At 33.3% G+C, this 20,875-nt stretch overlaps 1 protein-coding gene across 1 annotated transcript in view; it reads left to right on the top strand.

Moving 5' to 3' along the window:
* Positions 1-20,875, top strand: part of baiap3 (BAI1 associated protein 3) — a 123,093-nt gene that overhangs the window by 69,514 nt on the left and 32,704 nt on the right. Inside the window, exons 4-14 of the mRNA XM_056454231.1 lie at positions 485-562; positions 690-797; positions 8,060-8,119; positions 10,014-10,080; positions 14,323-14,536; positions 15,122-15,166; positions 15,268-15,345; positions 15,463-15,568; positions 15,669-15,776; positions 19,135-19,227; positions 19,308-19,411. Of these exons, the coding sequence (XP_056310206.1) occupies positions 485-562; positions 690-797; positions 8,060-8,119; positions 10,014-10,080; positions 14,323-14,536; positions 15,122-15,166; positions 15,268-15,345; positions 15,463-15,568; positions 15,669-15,776; positions 19,135-19,227; positions 19,308-19,411 (1,061 nt within the window). The remainder of the gene's footprint in view (positions 1-484; positions 563-689; positions 798-8,059; positions 8,120-10,013; positions 10,081-14,322; positions 14,537-15,121; positions 15,167-15,267; positions 15,346-15,462; positions 15,569-15,668; positions 15,777-19,134; positions 19,228-19,307; positions 19,412-20,875) is intronic.

Genomic DNA, 20,875 nt, shown 5'->3' with positions numbered 1-20,875 from the left:
TTTTATCTGCTTATTTCTTAACAAAACTTTATAAACGTGTTTTGTTTCATTTTCTATTTTACCTAAATTCTCCCTGAAACTCTTGATTGTGAAGTCATTGATTAGAACATTTATCTGAATCACTCCCTCAGAGAGCTGATTGTGTTGTAGCTTCACCGTCTAAGCAGTAAATGGTGTTCATTGACAAATGTGATAGTTTATTGCTGCGCTATTGTGAAGATTCCCTTCATCCATTAAAATAACCCAGATGAAAACGAGCTCACATTTTGGATCAAATTATCCATCTTTCACGGAGGATAATTCGAAAGGGCTCATAAACTCTCTTCTCGCCAGCTTACTCTCAGCCGCCGAGGCCCTCCAATCTGCATGGCTGGAGCAGCTTTGAGCTCATTGTTCCGCACAATTAATGATCTCCCCACTCTTCATTGATCACCTCACCTGTCATCTTTGTTTCTGTTGGTTCTCCATCCTCATGCATTTACAGGAGGAGAGCAGCTGTGCTCCTCCACCCCCGGAGTGCAAAGACCAGGCTTTTGTTCCAGAGAAATCCACCAGGGATGAGGTGAGACTCCTGGTCAACCGTTCAAAACAGTGGAATGGTTCAAATGGCATGATTTCTTCTTGTGATACATGGCAGGTTTTTTCTCCAGAGGCTACACAGGTTGTGAAATAAATGTTTCTGTTTTTAGCTGGATTTGTTGTACGAGGAGGCGATCTACACCGTGGTCAATCGGGTCGGGGTGCCATCGCCAGAATATGTCACTAACGAAGGGGATATTTTCAGCTACATGCAGAAGGTGCATCACTGTTACTCATCTTATAAATCACACAGTACACTTAAATAAGCTTTCTTCACACTAAGAAAATAAAAGAGTTTTCAGAACTGTTCAGTGAAAGGTTATTTTACTTTTAAATGATTTTTTAAATGCATGATGATAAACACTCATGTTTTTACGCTTTTCAATATCTTTAAAGAACAGTTCTTAAAAGAAACATTACTTATTTTGAAGAACCTAAGGATAATTTCGAGTGAACAGATCCTAAAATAAAATTCTCACAATGAAGAATTACTATTTTAAAAAATGATTATCTAAACTCTTGAAAATAGAGGTTACAAAATGGTGTTTTTACAAATATACAATAGAAGAACCATATGTGTTCCCTAATGCAGCGGTTCCCAAAGTGGGGGTAGGAACCTCCAGCGGGGTTGCGAGACTGAGAGGGAGTTGCTTGGTGATTTCCAAAATTCTTATATATGTTATTAAACTAGTAGAATTACCATATTTTGTCCATAACCTACAGAAGATAAAAATATAATGTAATAGTTCCATAAAAATACAACAACATACAAATAAAAAGCCAAACAAACAAACAACATACAAATAAAAAGCCAAACAATCAAACAACATACAAATAAAAAGCCAAACAAACAAACAACCTACAAATAAAAAGCCAAACAATCAAACAACATACACATAAAAAGCCAAACAAACAAACAACATACAAATAAAAAGCCAAACAAACAAACAACATACAAATAAAAAGCCAAACAAACAAACAACATACAAATAAAAAGCCAAACAATCAAACAACATACAAATAAAAAGCCAAACAAACAAACAAACAACATACAAATAAAAAGCCAAACAAACAAACAACATACAAATAAAAAGCCAAACAATCAAACAACATACAAATAAAAAGCCAAACAAACAAACAAACAACATACAAATAAAAAGCCAAACAAACAAACAACATACAAATAAAAAGCCAAACAATCAAACAACATACAAATAAAAAGCCAAACAACAAACAACATACAAATAAAAAGCCAAACAAACAAACAACATACAAATAAAAAGCCAAACAATCAAACAACATACAAATAAAAAGCCAAACAAACAAACAACATACAAATAAAAAGCCAAACAAACAAACAACATACAAATAAAAGCCAAACAATCAAACAACATACAAATAAAAAGCCAAACAATCAAACAACATACAAATAAAAAGCCAAACAAACAAACAACATACAAATAAAAGCCAAACAAACAAACAACATACAAATAAAAAGCCAAACAATCAAACAACATACAAATAAAAAGCCAAACAATCAAACAACATACAAATAAAAGCCAAACAAACAAACAACATACAAATAAAAAGCCAAACAAACAAACAACATACAAATAAAAAGCCAAACAAACAAACAACATACAAATAAAAAGCCAAACAATCAAACAACATACAAATAAAAAGCCAAACAAACAAACAACATACAAATAAAAAGCCAAACAATCAAACAACATACAAATAAAAAGCCAAACAAACAAACAACATACAAACAAAAAGCCAAACAAACAAACAACATACAAATAAAAAGCAAGTTAATATTAAATTAAACAAATGAATAATGACTTAAAAAATGATATGGTTGTTAGACTGTTTAAGACTGTAGACTTTTTTTGTGTTGTCAATATGCTCATGTTTATACATAAATATGTACACTAGATCAGTGGTTCTCAACTGGTTTGGCCATGGGACCCACATTTTTACATGGTCATCAAGCCGTGACCTAAATTTTTAGGAACTATAATATAATTTAAGGTTATAAAATTATTTGTATTTATTTGTTAACATACACATGTAGTGACAGATAAATCATAAGAGACTCACCAAGACTTACAAATAAAATTTTATTGCTGTCATTTAACAAAATGTATGAACTTTTGTGATGCCCTCAGCTCTTGGAGTCATCTTTGAAAAAAGTCCACAGCTTTGTTCTTGCAACCGGATTTGGTTTCTGAATATCGTTTTAATTTAAAAGGTTTCATGCTCTTATGTGAGAGCACCTCACTAACATAAACAACATAAGTAAAAAATTAAACTTTTGTTGTTTTTTGACCACACACTCTGCGGCCTACTGAAAATGTTTCCGCCACCCACTTTTGGGTTGCAACCCACCAGTTGAGAAATACTGCACTAGATATTGCTTATAGACCCGCTTATGGGTCATTCAACCGCACTCGTCAAGACTAAAGCCAATGTGAAGATGCTGACTTTAGCGCTGTGTACGAGTGTAATAATGAGCAAATAAAGCACAAAGGCAGAACATTTCATAGGTAAGATTTCATTTTTTACGTTTTTGTATGTTACGAACTTTTGTGCTAAACGAGTAACATTATTGATGCTAATAGTCAGACCATAAGGTAAAGTAGCACCAACTCACGTTTTGTTGAATATATAAAAAAACGTAAATGTAAATGAAATATGACAACAAGATGCTGCTGTGCCAGAAGCTTGTATTACTGTCGGCTAAGTGAACGAGTCGTTCATTATGGAGATTCATTCACAAACTAATCGCTCCTTCCATTAGAATTAGAAGTGAAAGCAGAAGAGGAGGTGTGTTTCAGGACACGGATTAGATAAAACTGAACAGTTAGGGAGGATAATACATTTGCATGCACACAAACACATGCTCTTTGTCGGCAATGCCCATGCGGTCACTTATCCATCAATATAGAAAAGTGATGTAAAATAATTTCAAAATAATAATAATTTTTTTATAGTGACCACCGAGAGAACTCCCAATCGTAGATACATGTATAAATGTTTACATACCTATGGCTCTGGATGGCCAGTCCTCCACTGCACCTTGATCCCACATTCATTTCAAAGGAGCGCTACCCTGTACTAAAATGGCAGCTCTATTGACGCATTCCTTCCATTACACAACAATAGTGTAGGCGGCATCTAATGTAAATATCTATGATGTTTATATAGTTCTTATTGGTGCGTGTGCACCATTGTGTGCAATGTTTGTATGTTTATAACCACATCCGAGGATAGTGGGGGTCGTGAGACACTGGAATTTTTATTTTGGGGGTTGTGGGATGAAAAGTTTGGGAATCCCTGCCCTAATGAAACATTTAATTCTTAAAATAATATTGATTTATTATTGTAAAAACATCTGAAAAACCTATATATATATATATATATATATATATATATATATATATATATATATATATATATATATATATATATATATATATATATATATATATATATATTGTGGAATGGAAAGTTAATGTTCATGGCTCTTCTTGGAACTATCAATGAACATAAAGAGCCATTTTTGTTGCCTAAGTGACCTTTAAAAACAGATCTTTTAAGAATAGTTATTTTTAGTATGAAGGACATTTTAATCAGTGTTTGGGGGGTAACGAATAACAAATAACATGAGTTTGATAATGATATTACTTTTCTAATGAGTAAAGGGATGCATTACTTTTAAAAATTAAGTAATAATATTTGAGTTCCTTTTTTTTAAAAAAAATGTAATGTGAGTTACTTTTTAGATTAATTAACTCACTTTTAAAAATAATTAGCTGAATTAAAATTAGTGAAATCACTTTGAATCACACTCAATGAGAGAACACTGAAAAAAAAAACCCAAGATGACAGAGCCTTACATTTCTGTGATGGCAGTATTCTCATTATTTTGGACACATGGAAAAAAGGCAGATTACAGTCTCAATGAACAGTGATTTTACCAAATTAATAAGACAAAAATACAAAAGTGGCAAACAACATTGCTTTCAACTTCATTAATCTGCATAGCGTCAGGAAGTTTTCATGAGGCAACATTATTCAACATTTTATTTTTAATTTGTTTTTTTAGGTAAATGAAGGTTATACAGCATGTCGTTAAATGCGGAGCTCCTCTATTTAAAAAAAGAAGAAAAATACCCTGCAAGTTCTGAAAGAGTCAAGCCTCAGCCACGTCAGTAAAAGTAACTCAAAAGTAACGAAACACATTACTTACCATAAAAAGTAACGCAAGTTACTTTTTTGGGGAGTAACTCAATATTGTAATGCATTACTTTCTAAAGTAACTTTCCCCAACACTGATTTTATTGATCGAACATAGAAACAGTTTTGGTTCCCCAAATAACTTTTCAAAGAGCAAGTTAAAAAACAAATAAATAAATAATATGTATACATATGAATGTAAAGAACATTACAACACTTGGAGGAGCAATCCAAGGAGCAGCCCTAATGAGCCATTAAGCAAACAGTTTTCTTTTTTTAAGAATCTGAATCCAAATCTCTCTTGTGAAATGAAATGCTCCATGGATGTTAAATTTAGGGGACCCTGATAAATAACTGGATGCCAGTAAATAACTTTAGTATATAGGAGTGTACATACTTCAAAAACTCCCTCATATTTCCATAACAGCGCAAATATCATAATGTGTTGTGCCTCTGGCTCTCCAAATCCACCAAGACCTAAACAAATATCATGCTGATTGATTTCTGAATGAAATGGAAATAGACAAAATATTTGTTTTATCATTTGCTTTTAAACCACTTGCATTCTTGAGGTAAAGCTAGTCCTTGAAGGGATTGTGCTTGGGTGGTGGTGGTGGGCTTTGTTTACTTTCACTTGGTTTTATGAGTTGGAGCAGATGCTCTTGTCTCAGACATGATTAAACATCAAAGCCTGTGCCCAATGGGGATTGATGTTCGGCGCTTATATTACACCCATGAAACGTCCTGTCACTCTGGAGGAGCCTGATTCCATTCAGAGACCTCTAACAGTGAGGTAAAGCCGGTCTTACGTTTGAAGTGTCTCATCTATAATGTTTTTCCTTAAAAAGAGAAAGAAAAAAAATCTACCTTAAACACTGACACAACCTGATCACAAATGTAAAAGGCACCTTTCTCAAAAATAATGGTTATCAGCAAGTTTTGAATATTTTTTTTAAGCATTAAAAATTGGTGAAACGTGTTGAAGTGGTTGAACTGTTTTTGAAAACGTTTGCCAGGACTTCAAATTCATTATCAAGTCAAGACTTTTGAGCACACTCTTAAAAGTAATGCTTTATTATATTTTTTAATTGGCATTGATGGTTGTGTGAAGAGCTTTTTACATTGTTACAATATTTCCATTCAACAAAAGGTCCTTAATAGTGGGAAAAGGTTCTTTAGATTGTGAGATTTTTTAAGAACTGTTCACTAAATGCTCTTTCACAGGGGAAATGGCATCAATTCAATAGCCTTTAGTTTAAAGAGTGCAATTACGTGGCACTTAAAATCCAAAATAGAATCACTTTGTCAAATTACAGTTTATTTTTGTCTTATTGAAATTTACATTAATCTGAGCAGAAAATAAGGGCTCGTACATTTTCACTATGATTTAAGAAAGACACTCAATTTTCACGCTTGGTTTTAGTTGTGACATTTTTTGAGTTTGTCATCATTTGACGGGGCGATTTGGCCTGAAATCAAAATCTCGATTAATCGAATGTTTGAACTCGATTACAATTAATGAATATTTTTTTTTTTTTTTTTGCTTGATAGGTTTTGTATATTAAATTTTCTCACATATTACATGTCAGAGATTTTTGAATGAAGGAGGCATTACTTGATTTTAAAATTTTTAGAATCTACTATGTATGATTATTTATTGAACATTGAAGTTAAATAACTGAACAACTGAAATTAAAAAAACATTTTTCTTATTAAAAAAGTGAAATAACTTGCACTTTTGGAAACAAAATAAATAATTTTCAGTGTTTTTCATATAAAAAATGTGGAAAATAAGGAGTATCTCTTCTAAATGTAGTGCAAAGTAAGGCTCAAGAATGGGTCAAACGTCCTACTTGACCTGAGATCGGATGTGGTTGCAAAGTGGCTGCAGAAGTATAAATCAAGGCTTAACAGATCGGGGCATGCGACTCCACATGCAGTAGGGAAAAGTAATTGAAAAAATCATCCTGGAAAAATTAGATTGATTATAGTTTCTGAATGTCAATTTCGATTTCTTTTTGATTAATCGGCTAGCGCTACTTTCGACCACATCCAGAGGGAGTCAAAAATGCTTTCAACCGGATTGCTCTAGAAGTTTAGACTCACATGTGGTCAAACGCATTCAAACAGCTGCTAAAGACTGAGTGCTGTTGTATTTGTTAAATTTATTTTATTAAAACAAAAGCATACAAAGTATGCATGATAAAACCAAATCAAGTGTGTAGACCTACACTGAAAAAAATATTCAAAGATGATTCCTTGGATTTACTCAATTTTTTTCGTTAAGTGGTCGTAAACAATTTATTTGGGCCGAATTTAAACAAATTAAGTTGAACATTATTAAATTTAATTTGTTTGTTTAAATTTAACACAAATAAATTGTTTGCAACAGTTTTGCATGCAACACTATTTCCGGAGGTGATCAGAAATAAACTAAATCAATTATCTATAATTTTATTAGTCAATGAATAAGTAGTCTACACAAAAATTATGCAATATGTGCTAGTTTTGTTGTTTCTCAGGTAATTACTAGTGCTACATAAGCAAAGTGTGGATTACTTCACATAACAACCAAAAGCAGAGACACATCATGCTTACACATAAAAAAATTATACAGAGATATAAACGCAGAGCTGCTAGTAGCACATTGTTACTTCTTTACAAGCTAACAAGATGACAGTTGTAATTTTGATTATTTTGCAGACCTGAAACTTCTTATACCAGAATCTTTAAAATGCAAGGGAAAAGTTTTTGTCTAAATCGTTGACATTTAAATGTAGCCTTAGATTAAAAGATCAGAGAAAGTCATTATCTGCCCCCTTGTGATTGAATCGATGAAAACACATCTTAACACCAGGTGTGAACAGGGTTCCAAGTCACATGTCATTCAAGAAAAGTTCTCATACATCCAGTCTTAATCTCACCTATGGGTTTTTGAGAGTTTTGGTTGTAAAGAAATTACATTTCTACATCCTTTGTTATAGACACACTGTAAAAAAAATGCTGGATTCCACACAATCAATTTGGGTTGTGAGAACATGTAGGGATTAAGTTAATTTATTGGTTTTTATAAATTTAAGTAGACTAAACATAAAACAATTACCCCCCCCCCCCCAAAAAAAAAAAAAAAAAAAATCAAGAAATGTCTTCTTTTCACTCAATTCAAAAGTATGTAGTATGAACAGTGCACATGAGTGCATTACATATTCCAAAGCCAAATGTTTTTTTTTTTCTTGCTCAGGTCTTTGATATGGGTCAAGAAGAGCATGAAATCATCCTCCAGAGAGTCAGAGAATCCAAGGTAAGCCTTTCACTTGAGTTTTGTCTGATGCATGCAAATCACAACACAGCATGTAATGTTTAAACACCACCAGCACGATCCCAACACTGTAAAAAAAATAAAAGCATGAAAAAACACTGTCTTGATTTCAACAGCAAAAATGCTACTTTTATGTTTTTGTTGACATTACTGTGGTTCTTTTTTTACATTTTTTTTTCTAACCAGTAATGTGCTTCGGAGTTTAATACTGATATAAAGTTTGATGCTAAATCTAATGCTGACAAAAAAATATTTTATTCCTTTAATTTAGCGTTAGTTTAGTGTGTTACCAAGATGTTTTTTTAGTCAACACAGGCTCATTGTAAATACGTAGCCCCCTATACATTTCTGGAGAGTATAAATTATGTAGCCAGAGTTGTATGGCTGCATTACATATTTAAAATCATCGCTACGGGGCAGTATGACGCCGCTGGCAGCTTCTGTTTCTTTTCTCGCTTTACCAGCTGACCGCTTACCACCATGTGGACAGCTTTTCCACTGTTACCAGTTTGCCCTATGACTTGCCATGTAAATTGGCAGACTTGAGACACAGAGAGGAGTTGACCGCAACAATGGGGTTCAAGTCTGGCGAAGAACGGTTTCAGAAAGCAGGAAAAACCAAAGGCAACAAATAAAATTAACGAGTACATAAAAGGGATAGAATGTGGTAAGATCTGAAATCGTGGGAATAATCAGGCAGACGTGAGGCCTATTCTTTTTCTGGATTCCTTTTGACAACACTATCAGTTGGGTTTAGGAAAGGTGGTGGGTGGGTCAATCTGTGTTTATAAAAACACTATCAATTGAGTTTAGGGAAGGGGTGGGTGAGGGATCAGTCGGTTGGTCAGTTAACAGCGGCATTTGGTGGATTTACGTGAGAACAGCAGGTGCGAATGGCACTCACAAGAGAAATTCGAGATCATACATAGGGGACTCTGGTGGGTTCAAGAAAACAAAACTACAAAAAAGTAGCTCCTGGAACGTATTTCATGCTCTCGTAGAAATGTATAAAGGGGAATGTATCAATAATGAGCCTGGGTTGTTTGTAGGAGTTGTGTAAATGCCACTGAGCACCTTGTATATTTTTGCACATTTCTGTATTTATATATCTCAGCCTGTGGAAAAGCTGATTGTGATGATCATTGGCCCATCATATGACTTTCTCATCATCACCTGCTTTAGGATGTGTTTTTTTTTTCTGTGTAACAAAGGCACAATGTGAGGGTTTTAGTAAAACTTTAGTGTATTAAATTAATAAAATATGGTGATTTACTGCAAAATTTAGATATGTATTTTATGGTTTCTACTATGTTTTTACTGAGAAATTATGGAAACAACAGCTGCATTTTTTTTTTCATTACATTTAAGAAAGATTCCATCATTTTGTCTTTCATATATGACTGCAGAATTATTCAACTGTAGGAAAATGTTGATATTTATATAGGAGCCTCTCTTACCAGACTATTGTAGAATCGATGAAAGAAACTATTTAAACAAGTTTCATCTTCAGCAGGCCTAAAGAAACTTCGAAATGTCAATTATGAAGGAGAAGAACCTCTTAAAAGGTCTTTGAAAAGAACAGAAAAAATGTGCCATTTGAATGTGCATCACAAGGATCTGAGCCTTCATTTGAACAACAGTCTCCCACTGCCTGTGTCATACATAATATACTCACATCTAACATCTGAAAAAAGGAAACCTCTATTGATTTCTTTGCTGTCGACAAGCCTCTGCGTTGCAGCACGGCATGCTTGCGTTTACTTTACTGTTCACTCACTCGAGGTGCCGCCACCATGTCGAGCAGCAAATAAAACATGTTCAGCTTGTATTACTGCAGTGCTGCCTTCTAATCCATGTCTGAACCTCTCTTTTGTAGAAAGCCAGCTTTTCTCTCAGGGTCTCTGTAATGAAAGGCAAAAATCTCATGGCGAAAGATGCCAATGGTAAGATCTTTCTACCTTCCATGAATGATATGTGTGTTTTGCTTCTCGTAGCAGGTCCTTTTGATGTAGTCTGGGGCATTAACTTTTGGTTTGGAGTTTTCAGAAACAAAAAACAACACAGAAAAAAGAACAAGACAAAACATTCACATACAGACATAACAGCTACACTCTTAAGAAAATATTCAAAAAGCATACTTATATACATTTCTGTAAACATATGGTCAGGTTTTCTAACAGCTTGATCCAGGACAGTTAAAAAAGAACAGCTTTTAGGATTGAATGCATAATTTAATTTTCCATTTCATGTTTAATTTGTGTGATTTACTGTGTGATTTACTGTTTTGTTGTAGTCAGTTTATAGGTATTTGCAGCACTATTTAACCCTTGTTTACTGTTCAAATTGACTATGCTTTCATTATGTTAGAGGCTGTTTTTGCCCATTGAATTCCATTATAACCACATATTTTGATTGCAAAGCCATGACACCAAATTATTGATTAATTAATTGTTGGTGTTTTTCCCTATTGGGAAGATGTAAAACTTTTCGTTTTTTACTGTTGATCATCAGTTGGCAGCATTAACCCTTTAGATAGGCCAGTGCAAAAAAAGTTTCTGACTTTCATATTGAGTTCCATGGAGTAAAACAGCAAATTATAGTGTGCGTGCATAAATACACTTACAATGTTTACTATGTTCTGAGAGCTGAGCTGCTTATTTTTTACTATCAAACATATCAAGGTAAGTGCGAAAAGGTCTCTCTCACACACTTGCACACTTCACATAACCATAATTTTTATACAGAAACTAAACTTTTTTTGCACTGCAACTAATGATCAACAGTAAAAGAAAATTGTAAATTTACCTCTTTCCAACAAGGAAAACGAGCAATAATCCAGAATGCATGATTGTTTTGTGTCATGGATTTGCAATCAAAAAATGTGATTACAGTATAATGCAAGTCAATGGGGCAAAAACAGCCACAGGCATAACGATTATTACGTATTATTGAATTTTTTAAAGTTTCCAAAGCATTTTCTTAAAATATTTGTCAAAATAAGATTTGTTACCAAAAACCATTCAATTTGCTTAAACACAGAGGAAGTTGTGGCCAAATTAAGACTCAAAATGACCTCAGAGTGCGCTGTAAAAAATCTGTTATTTTACTTTTTTTTCGGTAGCTGGGGAAGCTGGAAAAAAAGGTAAAATAATGACCTTTAAATTACAGAATTTTACCGTAAAATAAAAGATGTTAAATTACAGAAATTTACCGGAAATTTAAATGTAAGGAAATTTCTGTAATTTATTGTCCGTTATTTTATGGTAAGTTTCTGTAATTAAACATCTGTTATTTTACGGTAAATTTCTGGAATTTAATGGCCGTTATTTTACGGTAAATTTTTTAAATTTAATGGCTGTTATTTTACGGTAAATTTCTGTAATTTAATGGCCATTATTTACGATAAATTTCTGGAACTTAATGCCAATTATATTACGATAAATTTCTGTAAATTAACGTCCATTATTTTACTATAAATTTCTGGAATTTCATGGCTATTTTTATGGTAAATTTTTGTAATTTAACGTCTGTTATTTCATGATACATTTCTGGAATTTAATGGCCATTATTTTACGGTAAATTTCTGGAATTTAATGGCCATTATTTACGATAAATTTCTGGAATTTAATGCCAATTATATTACGATAAATTTCTGTAAATTAACGTCCATTATTTTACTATAAATTTCTGGAATTTCATGGCTATTTTTTATGGTAAATTTTTGTAATTTAACGTCTGTTATTTCATGATACATTTCTGGAATTTAATGGCCATTATTTTACGGTAAATTTCTGGAATTTAATGGCCGTTTTTTTTGGTAAATTTATGGAATTTAACGTCTGTTATTTTACGATGAATTTCAGGAATTTAATGACCATTATTTTACAGTAAATTTCTGTGATTTAACATCCGTTATTTTACAATAAATTTCTGAAATTTAATCGCTATTATTTTACGGTAAATTTCTGTAATTTAACATCTGTTATTTTACCGTAAACTTTCACAGCTGCTGGGAAAGAATTTTTTTTACAGTGTGGATGAAAACATCTTCAACAGCAGATAAGGATTAATGCCCCCAAAACAGCAAAGTCTTAACCAATTTTTGGCTTAATGCAGTTTAGCTTAACGGTTTAACTTACACTTAAAAAATTTTAATTAACCCATCATTTACTCTCCCTCATGTGGTGTTAGATCGTTATTAGTTTCTTTTTTCTGTGCTGGTTTGTGCTGGTTTTGATAGATTGTGTTCATCATCATGGAAAATGAGCTGCTGTTTCTTTGTTCTTTAATTTGCACTTATCTGGAGATCCTCCTCAGAACATCGAGCCCCCAATATATTCAGAGCAAAATTATTTTCATTTTCGTTTAGGGGTAGAAAGAAGTTCAAAACACCTGAGCAGTGTTACTATTTTGACACTGCTGAGAGGGATTTATGTATATATAAATATGTGCGTTGAATTTTACTCCCAACAACAAAATAAACAGTGAGAAGAGTTAGGAAAGCATCTAATCATAGTGATAAGGTGTTTGCAGAACTGCTCTGTAATTTGATACTCCAGTCAAGTCATGTCACATTTATTTATTTCAATTTCTACTATAAAGCAGCTTGTTTGAATTTTTATGCAATATTTGACCTTAACCGAGCAGGCACACATCATAAGAAGTTAATATTAGGTTAGATTTAGGTTGTGACATCAGGTGACCAAAATTCAGTGTCTAGCCAGCTTCCAAGTACAACGTTATTTTGATGTCAAATAGCGTCAAATGATGTTGATATTTGCTTGAAATACTGACATTTATTTATCACGTATGGCAACCAAAATCCAATGTCTGATAGATTAGACGGTGATATTTAGTTGTTTTTAGCTTGCCTTGGAAAGTGACCAAAAACCAACATCTGTCTGCTGATTGGATTTTCATTTCACCCAAAATGCAACGCCCCCACGACGTTGTGGTACAACATCAATCTGACGTCATGTTAATGTCATGTGCCTGCTGGGAACAGACTGAACAGAGAAATTTGTGCTCAGGAAAGTACCAATTCAAAGAAGGTGGAGCCTTAGAGCCAAACCTACTGTACTTATCGCATTGTCAAAAGTTCTCTTTGGCTGATAAACTTTTTTGATCTACCATTGGCCTATAATGGCGTTTCGAAAGAGTTTAGCAGCCAAATTGAACATTTCTAAAGAGTTTGCTTTGGCAAGCTGTCTTAAATTCCTGATCTAGTCCAATTGAACTATGCTTAGGTCAGTTTTGCTCAGAAATACATTAGTCTTCAGTTTCACTTGAAGTATATCCTAGCCATGACACTCACATCAGTGAATTTATGGGATTGATACTTAGTTTAATAGTTTAATACTAATACTTTGCACTGTTAAGAAAATCAGGCCTTAAATCTCCAAAAAAAAGAGCCAAAAAATGCATAGCCAAATTCTTAAAGGGACAAAATTTTTCAGTTGTTTGTTGTTATTTATTACCCCCCCCCCCCCCCCCCCCCCCAAAAAAAAAAAAAAAAAAAAAAACTAAGATTTACAAGAGACCACCGCAATAATGTGACTTAAAGTAACAATAGTTTACGAAAAATCTTAATTGTCAATTAATTTTTTTTAAAAATAATTTTAATAAAATAAAATACTAATTATGGTCACACTTTATTTTGATGGTCCGTTTGTTGAATTTAAGTTACATTGCATCTACATGCCAACTAATTCTCATTAGATTATAAGTAGACTGTTAGGTTGGGGTTAGGGTTGGGGTTAGGGTTAGTGTAAGTTGACATGTACTTGCAAAGTTTCTTATAGTCTGTTAAATGTCTGTTGAAAGAGCAGTATCAGCAGATATTAAGCAGACAGTCTACTAATTCTCAAATGGACCATCAAAATAAAGTGTTACTCTAATTATTTATCATTTTAAATCTGTATTATTTGCCACTATCTTTTAAACCACTACATTTAACCCATTTATCAGCATGAAGTAATTTACCATAGAATAAATTTTCCTCACATTATTTTTTATATTTTAATAAGTAGGTCAGAATGTTGTTGTTGAATGAAGAATGTTATTACATTTTTACACAAATTTATCTGTTAAGCTAAATGGCAATGGAACATAAGAAAAGTAGACACTTCACTTGCATTTAACCAGCTTTATAAGATTATAAATGTTTGCTTATGGGTGCTGTGTAGGGTACAGTGACCCCTATTGCATGCTGGGAATCCTCTTGGGACAATCACCCAAAGACACTGAGGAGAAGAAAGAGAGGAAGTTCAGTTTCCGCAAGAGACGGGAAAAGTTAGAGAAACGTTCCAGCGTCAAGGAGGTTTTGGCAGGACGGGACATCCAGGTGACCGAAGTCAAACCAGAGACACTTAACCCCGTGTGGAACGAGCACTTTGTTTTGTGAGTATGACATTCTGTTAAAATTTAATAGGGTTTTATTAGATGATATCAAATTTATTTTCCTCCAATGTATATTTTCCCCCAATTTCTGTTTAATGGAGAGAAGATTTTTTCAGCACATTTCTAAACATAATTTATAATAACTGATTTCTTTTATCTTTGCCATGATGACAGTAAAATAATATTTTACTAGATATTTTCCATGATACTTGTATTCAAACGCAATTTAAAGGCTTAACTAGGTCAGTTAGGTTAAATGGGCAAGTCAGAGTAATTAGGCAAGTCACTGTATAAAATGGTTTGTTCTGTAGACAGTCGATAAAAATTTAGGAGGGCTAATAAATTTTACCTTAAAATGTTTTTTTAAAAATTAAAAACTGCTTTTATTCTAGCCGAAATAAAATAAATTAGACTTTCTCCAGAAGAAAAAATATTATAGGAAATACTCCGAAAAATTCCTGGCTCTGTTAAACATCATTTGGGAAATATTAAAAAAAAATAAATAAAAATAAATCACAGGAGGGCTAATAGTTTTGATTTCAACTATATATAATAACCACTTTCAAATGTGTTTGTTTTCCACAGCGACATCGATGATGTTCACAATGACCTCCTCCATCTGGACATATGGTAAGACCAATCAACATCAACAACCGCCTTTCAGAGCTGGAACAGTCATCTCTATTTTTTTCTAACCAACAAGTTGTTTTGCTTGTTATTTTTCACCCCAGGGATCACGATGACGATGTTTCAGTTGCGGAGGCCTGTAAGAAGCTGAATGAAATCAGTGGATTCAGAGGAATGGGCAGGTAGATCAAACAACAGCCGTCTGTTGTCTTAAAGCTAATGAGCCTGAGATGCATCTAACACATTTTCTGCAAACGCACGCCGAATGCATGACTCAAACTGTTGCATCATAATATTAGATATTTCAAGCAAATTGCCAAATCCGTGAGGGCTAACGGAGCCACTGCATCAGGGAGCGAGGAGAATGCTGATGATTTCCTGGGTTGCATCAACATCCCGTTGAATGTGAGCTGTTATTCTGCACGATTAAGATCCAACAACAGTGAGGCAACTCATGAAGTTTGTCACTAAACCTACTTTTGCACCACTCTCCGTCTGTTTCCAGGAGATCCCGGTGGTTGGCTATGATAAATGGTTTAAGTTGGAGCCCAGATCCAGTGCCTCTAAAGTTCAGGGAGAATGTCATCTGATTCTGCGCCTCTTCACAACCCAGGTACTGCTGTTCATCCGAGACCAGCTCTCATTAAGGGTATATTTTATGCAAATATGAAAGTCTGCTGTTCAGTTATTCATCCCCTAGACATATTTAGGACACATTTTCTCTTCGGTTGAACATTAATGACGATTGTTAGTTGAAATTGTGGTTCATGGTTATTCATAGAATGCAATTCAACATCAACTAGAACTTTGGGAGTCATAAAAACAAACACAGCCAAAAGCAAAATGTATATATTTGTGGCTGCTACAGATACATTGTGATGAAATGATTGGCTTGTGTAAGAAACTGAACATTATTTACAATATTAATACATTTAATCTAGTCTCACAAAATTGACATTAGTATTTTTTAGTATAGTATTAGTTATTTACTTTAAAAATGGTAGTAACTATTGACTTATTATTAATCAACAAGGATCACAGTTTCAGATAATAATCATCTCTGAAAAGAAAATTCAGTCTAATCTTCATATTTTGACAAACATCCCCATTAAAATGTATTCATTCATCTTCACAAAGTTCAGAGTCTTTACTGTGAAACATGTTGTATTCAATGTTTACCCACGCTCAAAAATTAACAACACAATTTAAATGAACAAAAGTGGCTACAATACTATTTGAATGGTTCATGGATATTCATATAATGCAAGTCAACATCAACCAGCACTTTGGGAGTCCTAAAAACATACACTGGCAAAAGCAAAATTGATATAGTTGTGGCTGCTATGGACACATAGTGGTGTTATGAAGTGAAATGATTAGTCTGTGCAGGAAACTGAACAATATTTACAACATTATTACATTTAATCCTGTCTCACAAGTCTTGTTTGGGGTATATTATTAGTTATTTACTTTATAAATATTGGTAGCCGTTGACTTTTTATTAATCAACAAGGGTCACAGTTTCAGTTAAAAATCATCTCTGAAAAAACAAACAAACAGTAAAGGGGTTAAATTAAATGCTGATTTTCATATTTAGGCCAACATGCCCATTAAAATGCATTCATTTATCTTTGCATAGTTCAGAGTCTTTACTGTGAAGCATGTTTCATTCAATGTTTACCCACCCTCAGAAATGCAATCACAATTTAAATGAACAAAGGCAGCTATAATACTATTTGAATGGTTCATGGATTTTCAAAGAATACAGTTCAACATCAACCAGTACTTTGAGAGTCATAGAAACACACAGGCACAAGCAAAATTGATATATTTGTGGCTGCTACAGACACATTGTGGTGTTATGAAGTGATATGATCAGTCTGTGAAAGAAACTGCACATTATTTACAACATTATCACATTTAATCCTGTTTCACAAGTCTTTTTTGTGGTATATTATTAGTTATTTACTTTATAAATGGTGGTAACCATTGACTTTTTATTAATCAACAAGGATCACAGTTTCAGCTAAAAATCATCTCTGAAAAAAACAGTAAAGGCCTTAAATTGAATGCAGATTTTTCATATTTAGGCAAACATCCCCATTAAAATGTTTATCCATGCTCAGAACTGCAAATCACAATTTAAATGAACAAAAGCAGCTACAATAATATCTGAATGGCTCATGGATATTCAAAGCAATTCAACATCAGACAAAAGCAAGATTGATATATTTGACATATTGTAGTGTTATGAAGTGAATCAATTGGTCTGGTGCAGTGGGTAGCACAATCGCCTCACAGCAAGAAGTTCGCTGGTTCAAGCCCCGGCTGGGTCAGTTGGAATTTCTGTGTGGAGTTTGCATGTTCTCCCCTTGTCCGATTGAGTTTCTTCCGGGTGCTCGTTTCCATCCCAAGTCCAAAAACGTGGTATAGGTGAATTGGGTAAGCTAAATTGTCTAGAGTGTATGTGTGTGAATGTTTCCCAGTGATGGGTTGCAGCTGGAAGGGCATCCGCTTCGTGAAACATATGCTGGATAAGTTCATTCCGCTGTGGCGACCCCTGATAAATAAAGGGATTAAGCTGAAAAAAAAAATGAATGAATGAATGAATGAAAAAAACAACATTATTTACAACATTATTACATTTATCCTGTCTCACAAGTCTTTTTTGTGGTATATTATTAGTTATTTACTTTAAAAATGGCAGTAACCATTAACTTATTATTAATCAACAAGGATCACAGCTCTCTTCGGGGCCTACTCTCTTTGTCTCTCTATTCCTCCCCGCCTCTCTCTCTTTCTCTTTCTGTCCTTCTCTCTCAGGGAACTTTATTTTACATTTGGGCACAATTAATATCATATGTTTTTATCATTTCATGTTTTATCATTTTACACAGTTATTTTGTAACTAATTCAGTTGTAACCATAGAGAATTATTGTCATTAAATCATTTCATTTTCAAGTATTTTGTGAATTACTTTTGATTTAACATCAACACTTAATTTCTCCATATTGCAAAACAATACAATCACATAATAGCAGCGCACTCCCACATTATAGCTATTAAAATTGCGCTTTTTTTTGTATTTGGTATAAGATTGCTGAAGGAGGATTTGACTAGAAATGTACAGTTTTTCACTATCATACTGATAACTTTTTAGTCGTTCGGCAGAACTGCAGTTCAAACCGCTGTAGTTAAAATCCCTTCTTACTTGGCCTTTGATTAAAAGCTAATTTTCATATTTAGAAAAAACTCCCATTAAATTGTATTCTTTCATCTTTGCATAGTTCAGAGTCTTTACTGTGAAACATGTTTTATTCAATGTTTATCCATGCTCAAAAATGCAGATCACAATTTAAATGAACAAAAGCGGTTACAATACTATCTAAATGTTTGGGATCAGTAAGATTTCTCTATTTGTTTATAAATATTTCTATTCAATAGAGAGGCATTCAAATAAGCAAAAGACACAGTAGATTTTTTTTAATGTTTAATATTGTAAGGAAATAGTTTTCAAATAAATGCATTTTTTTATTTAATCATCAAGGAATCCTGATGAAAACATCACTTTTATATATACTGTGCAAAACAAATTAGCACCGCAGCTATTTTCAACATGATAGTAGTGGATATGAACATCAAATCAGCATATTAGGAAGAATTTTGAATGAACATGCAACTAATTACACTTATAATTATGTAATACTTTATAAGTTTTTTTTTTAATCAGATAAATGCAGCCTCAGATAGCTTAAGAGACTTTTTCAAATTTCTATAATAAATTAATATCTAAAAACAAACAAAAAAAAAATTTTCATATAAAAAATTTTCCTGACCAAACATTAGATGGTTCTTTAAACGCTTCGTTAAACATGTTTAGAAAGTCAAGGTTATGAGTTTCATTCATTTAAAGTTAACATTCCTCTTTATAATACAGTATATAATACTTCCTCTTTCTTCTGCTCAACAGAGAGACACAGCAATGAGTAAAATGGCCTCCAACGTGACCATTCACAAGAAGATGCTGAGTCAGATTCTGGACTATGAGCATAATCAAATTCAGGTGCATTTTAAATATTTTAAAATTCACATTCTTATCAAGTTTTGAGTTATTTATAACCAATGATACAATTTTACTCGCAGAAAGAGCCTTATAACTGGAACGGCCAAGTGTGTGCGGCTGCATGGACAGTGCTGTCCCATCATGCAGTCCAGGCTGACCTCTCACCCCTGCAGCAGGCCATCATGTAAGTATCAATTACTACACCTGTAGTGAAATCAAAGCTCATCTGCATTGTTGGGGAAAGTTACTTTTAAAGTAACCAGGGCCATGCAGAGACCTTTCGAGGGGCATGTGCTCAAAGTGATGACACGGGGGCAGGTGGTGGCCAATCGCGAACTGAAAAGCAGGGGTCACTTTCATTCATTTTTGAGGGGCATTCTTTTATCCATGAGAAAAAAGGGCATGTGCTTGAACGTAATGATATACAATCTCACATTACTTAATGAAAGTAACTACAGTAAGTGTAACAGTTACGTTTTTAAGGAGAGTGTAGTATTTCGTTCATCTTGACTTGACTTGCTTGCTTGAAATATTATAAAAATCTTCTTTTCTTGTATGGCCATTTTACACCAAAATAGAAATATGAAGGGCGCTGTGAAAAATTGCTGTAGAATTTATTGCTAGCATTTTTAGTTGCCAGCAATTCGGTTCAATTTACAGGTCCAAAATGTACAGGTGTAAAACTACAGCACCAATTGTAATTGTTAATTTGCAGTGCACTTGTACAGTTTATATGCCAGTAATACTGTAAATTTTACAGCAATTTTTTTTACAGTGCGAATAAACCTCAGGCTGAAGGAAATTTTAATTCACGTCTGTACGGTTCCTGCACAGCTCAGATAAAACAATCCGATCGTGATTCTTAGTGTCACAATTCGATTCCAAAATAATTGTTTACTTGCATTTTTCATTTTGTTTTTGTGCTGAACTTTTACATCTTCAAAACTTTACATTTTAACCAGAATTGGAGTTTTATTTTTATTAAATTAATCAGGTCGAATAATCTCCGGCGGATAATTTATGAAGAAATTATGAAGAACAAACCAATCTTATCCCAAAAAAATTACATGTATTACATGTATTTTGGTTATTTATAACATAAAAAACTGACAGATGAAGTCAACATCATTTAATTCTTTTTCAAATGTTTCCCAAGTGCCCAAGTGCTTTAACGGGGAAAATATTTGTTCAACACGTTTTAAACAATAGTTTTAATGACTGTTTTTATTCTTCACATAAACATTAGAATGCATCAGTGAATATCCAGAGTTATATTTCACAGTTTTTATTCAATTTAGAGGACACTGAATCTGTTCTTGTGGAGCTGAGAAGAGTAAATACATGTTCACATTTAAGCTACAATCACAGTAATTACAGTATCATGTTTACACATAATACACAATACACTTTTTCTCTCAACGCAGGAGCAGGAAAGCTGTCCATTTATAAACGGGATAACCAAGTAACTTATGTTATTTGTTTAAAAGCAACTTCAGTATTTTTGCGGAATTTACAAAGTACTGTAATGCATTACTTTATCTAATTACTTTACAGAAAGTAATCTGATTACATTACTTACATTACTTGTGATGCATTACCCCAACACTGCTCGTCTGTTTACTGCATGTTTATTGACAGGATGAGCACA

Source organism: Danio aesculapii, chromosome 3 (assembly GCF_903798145.1).
Source record: "Danio aesculapii chromosome 3, fDanAes4.1, whole genome shotgun sequence".
Taxonomy (NCBI): domain Eukaryota; kingdom Metazoa; phylum Chordata; class Actinopteri; order Cypriniformes; family Danionidae; genus Danio; species Danio aesculapii.
This window is presented reverse-complemented; position numbering and strand designations above follow the sequence as displayed.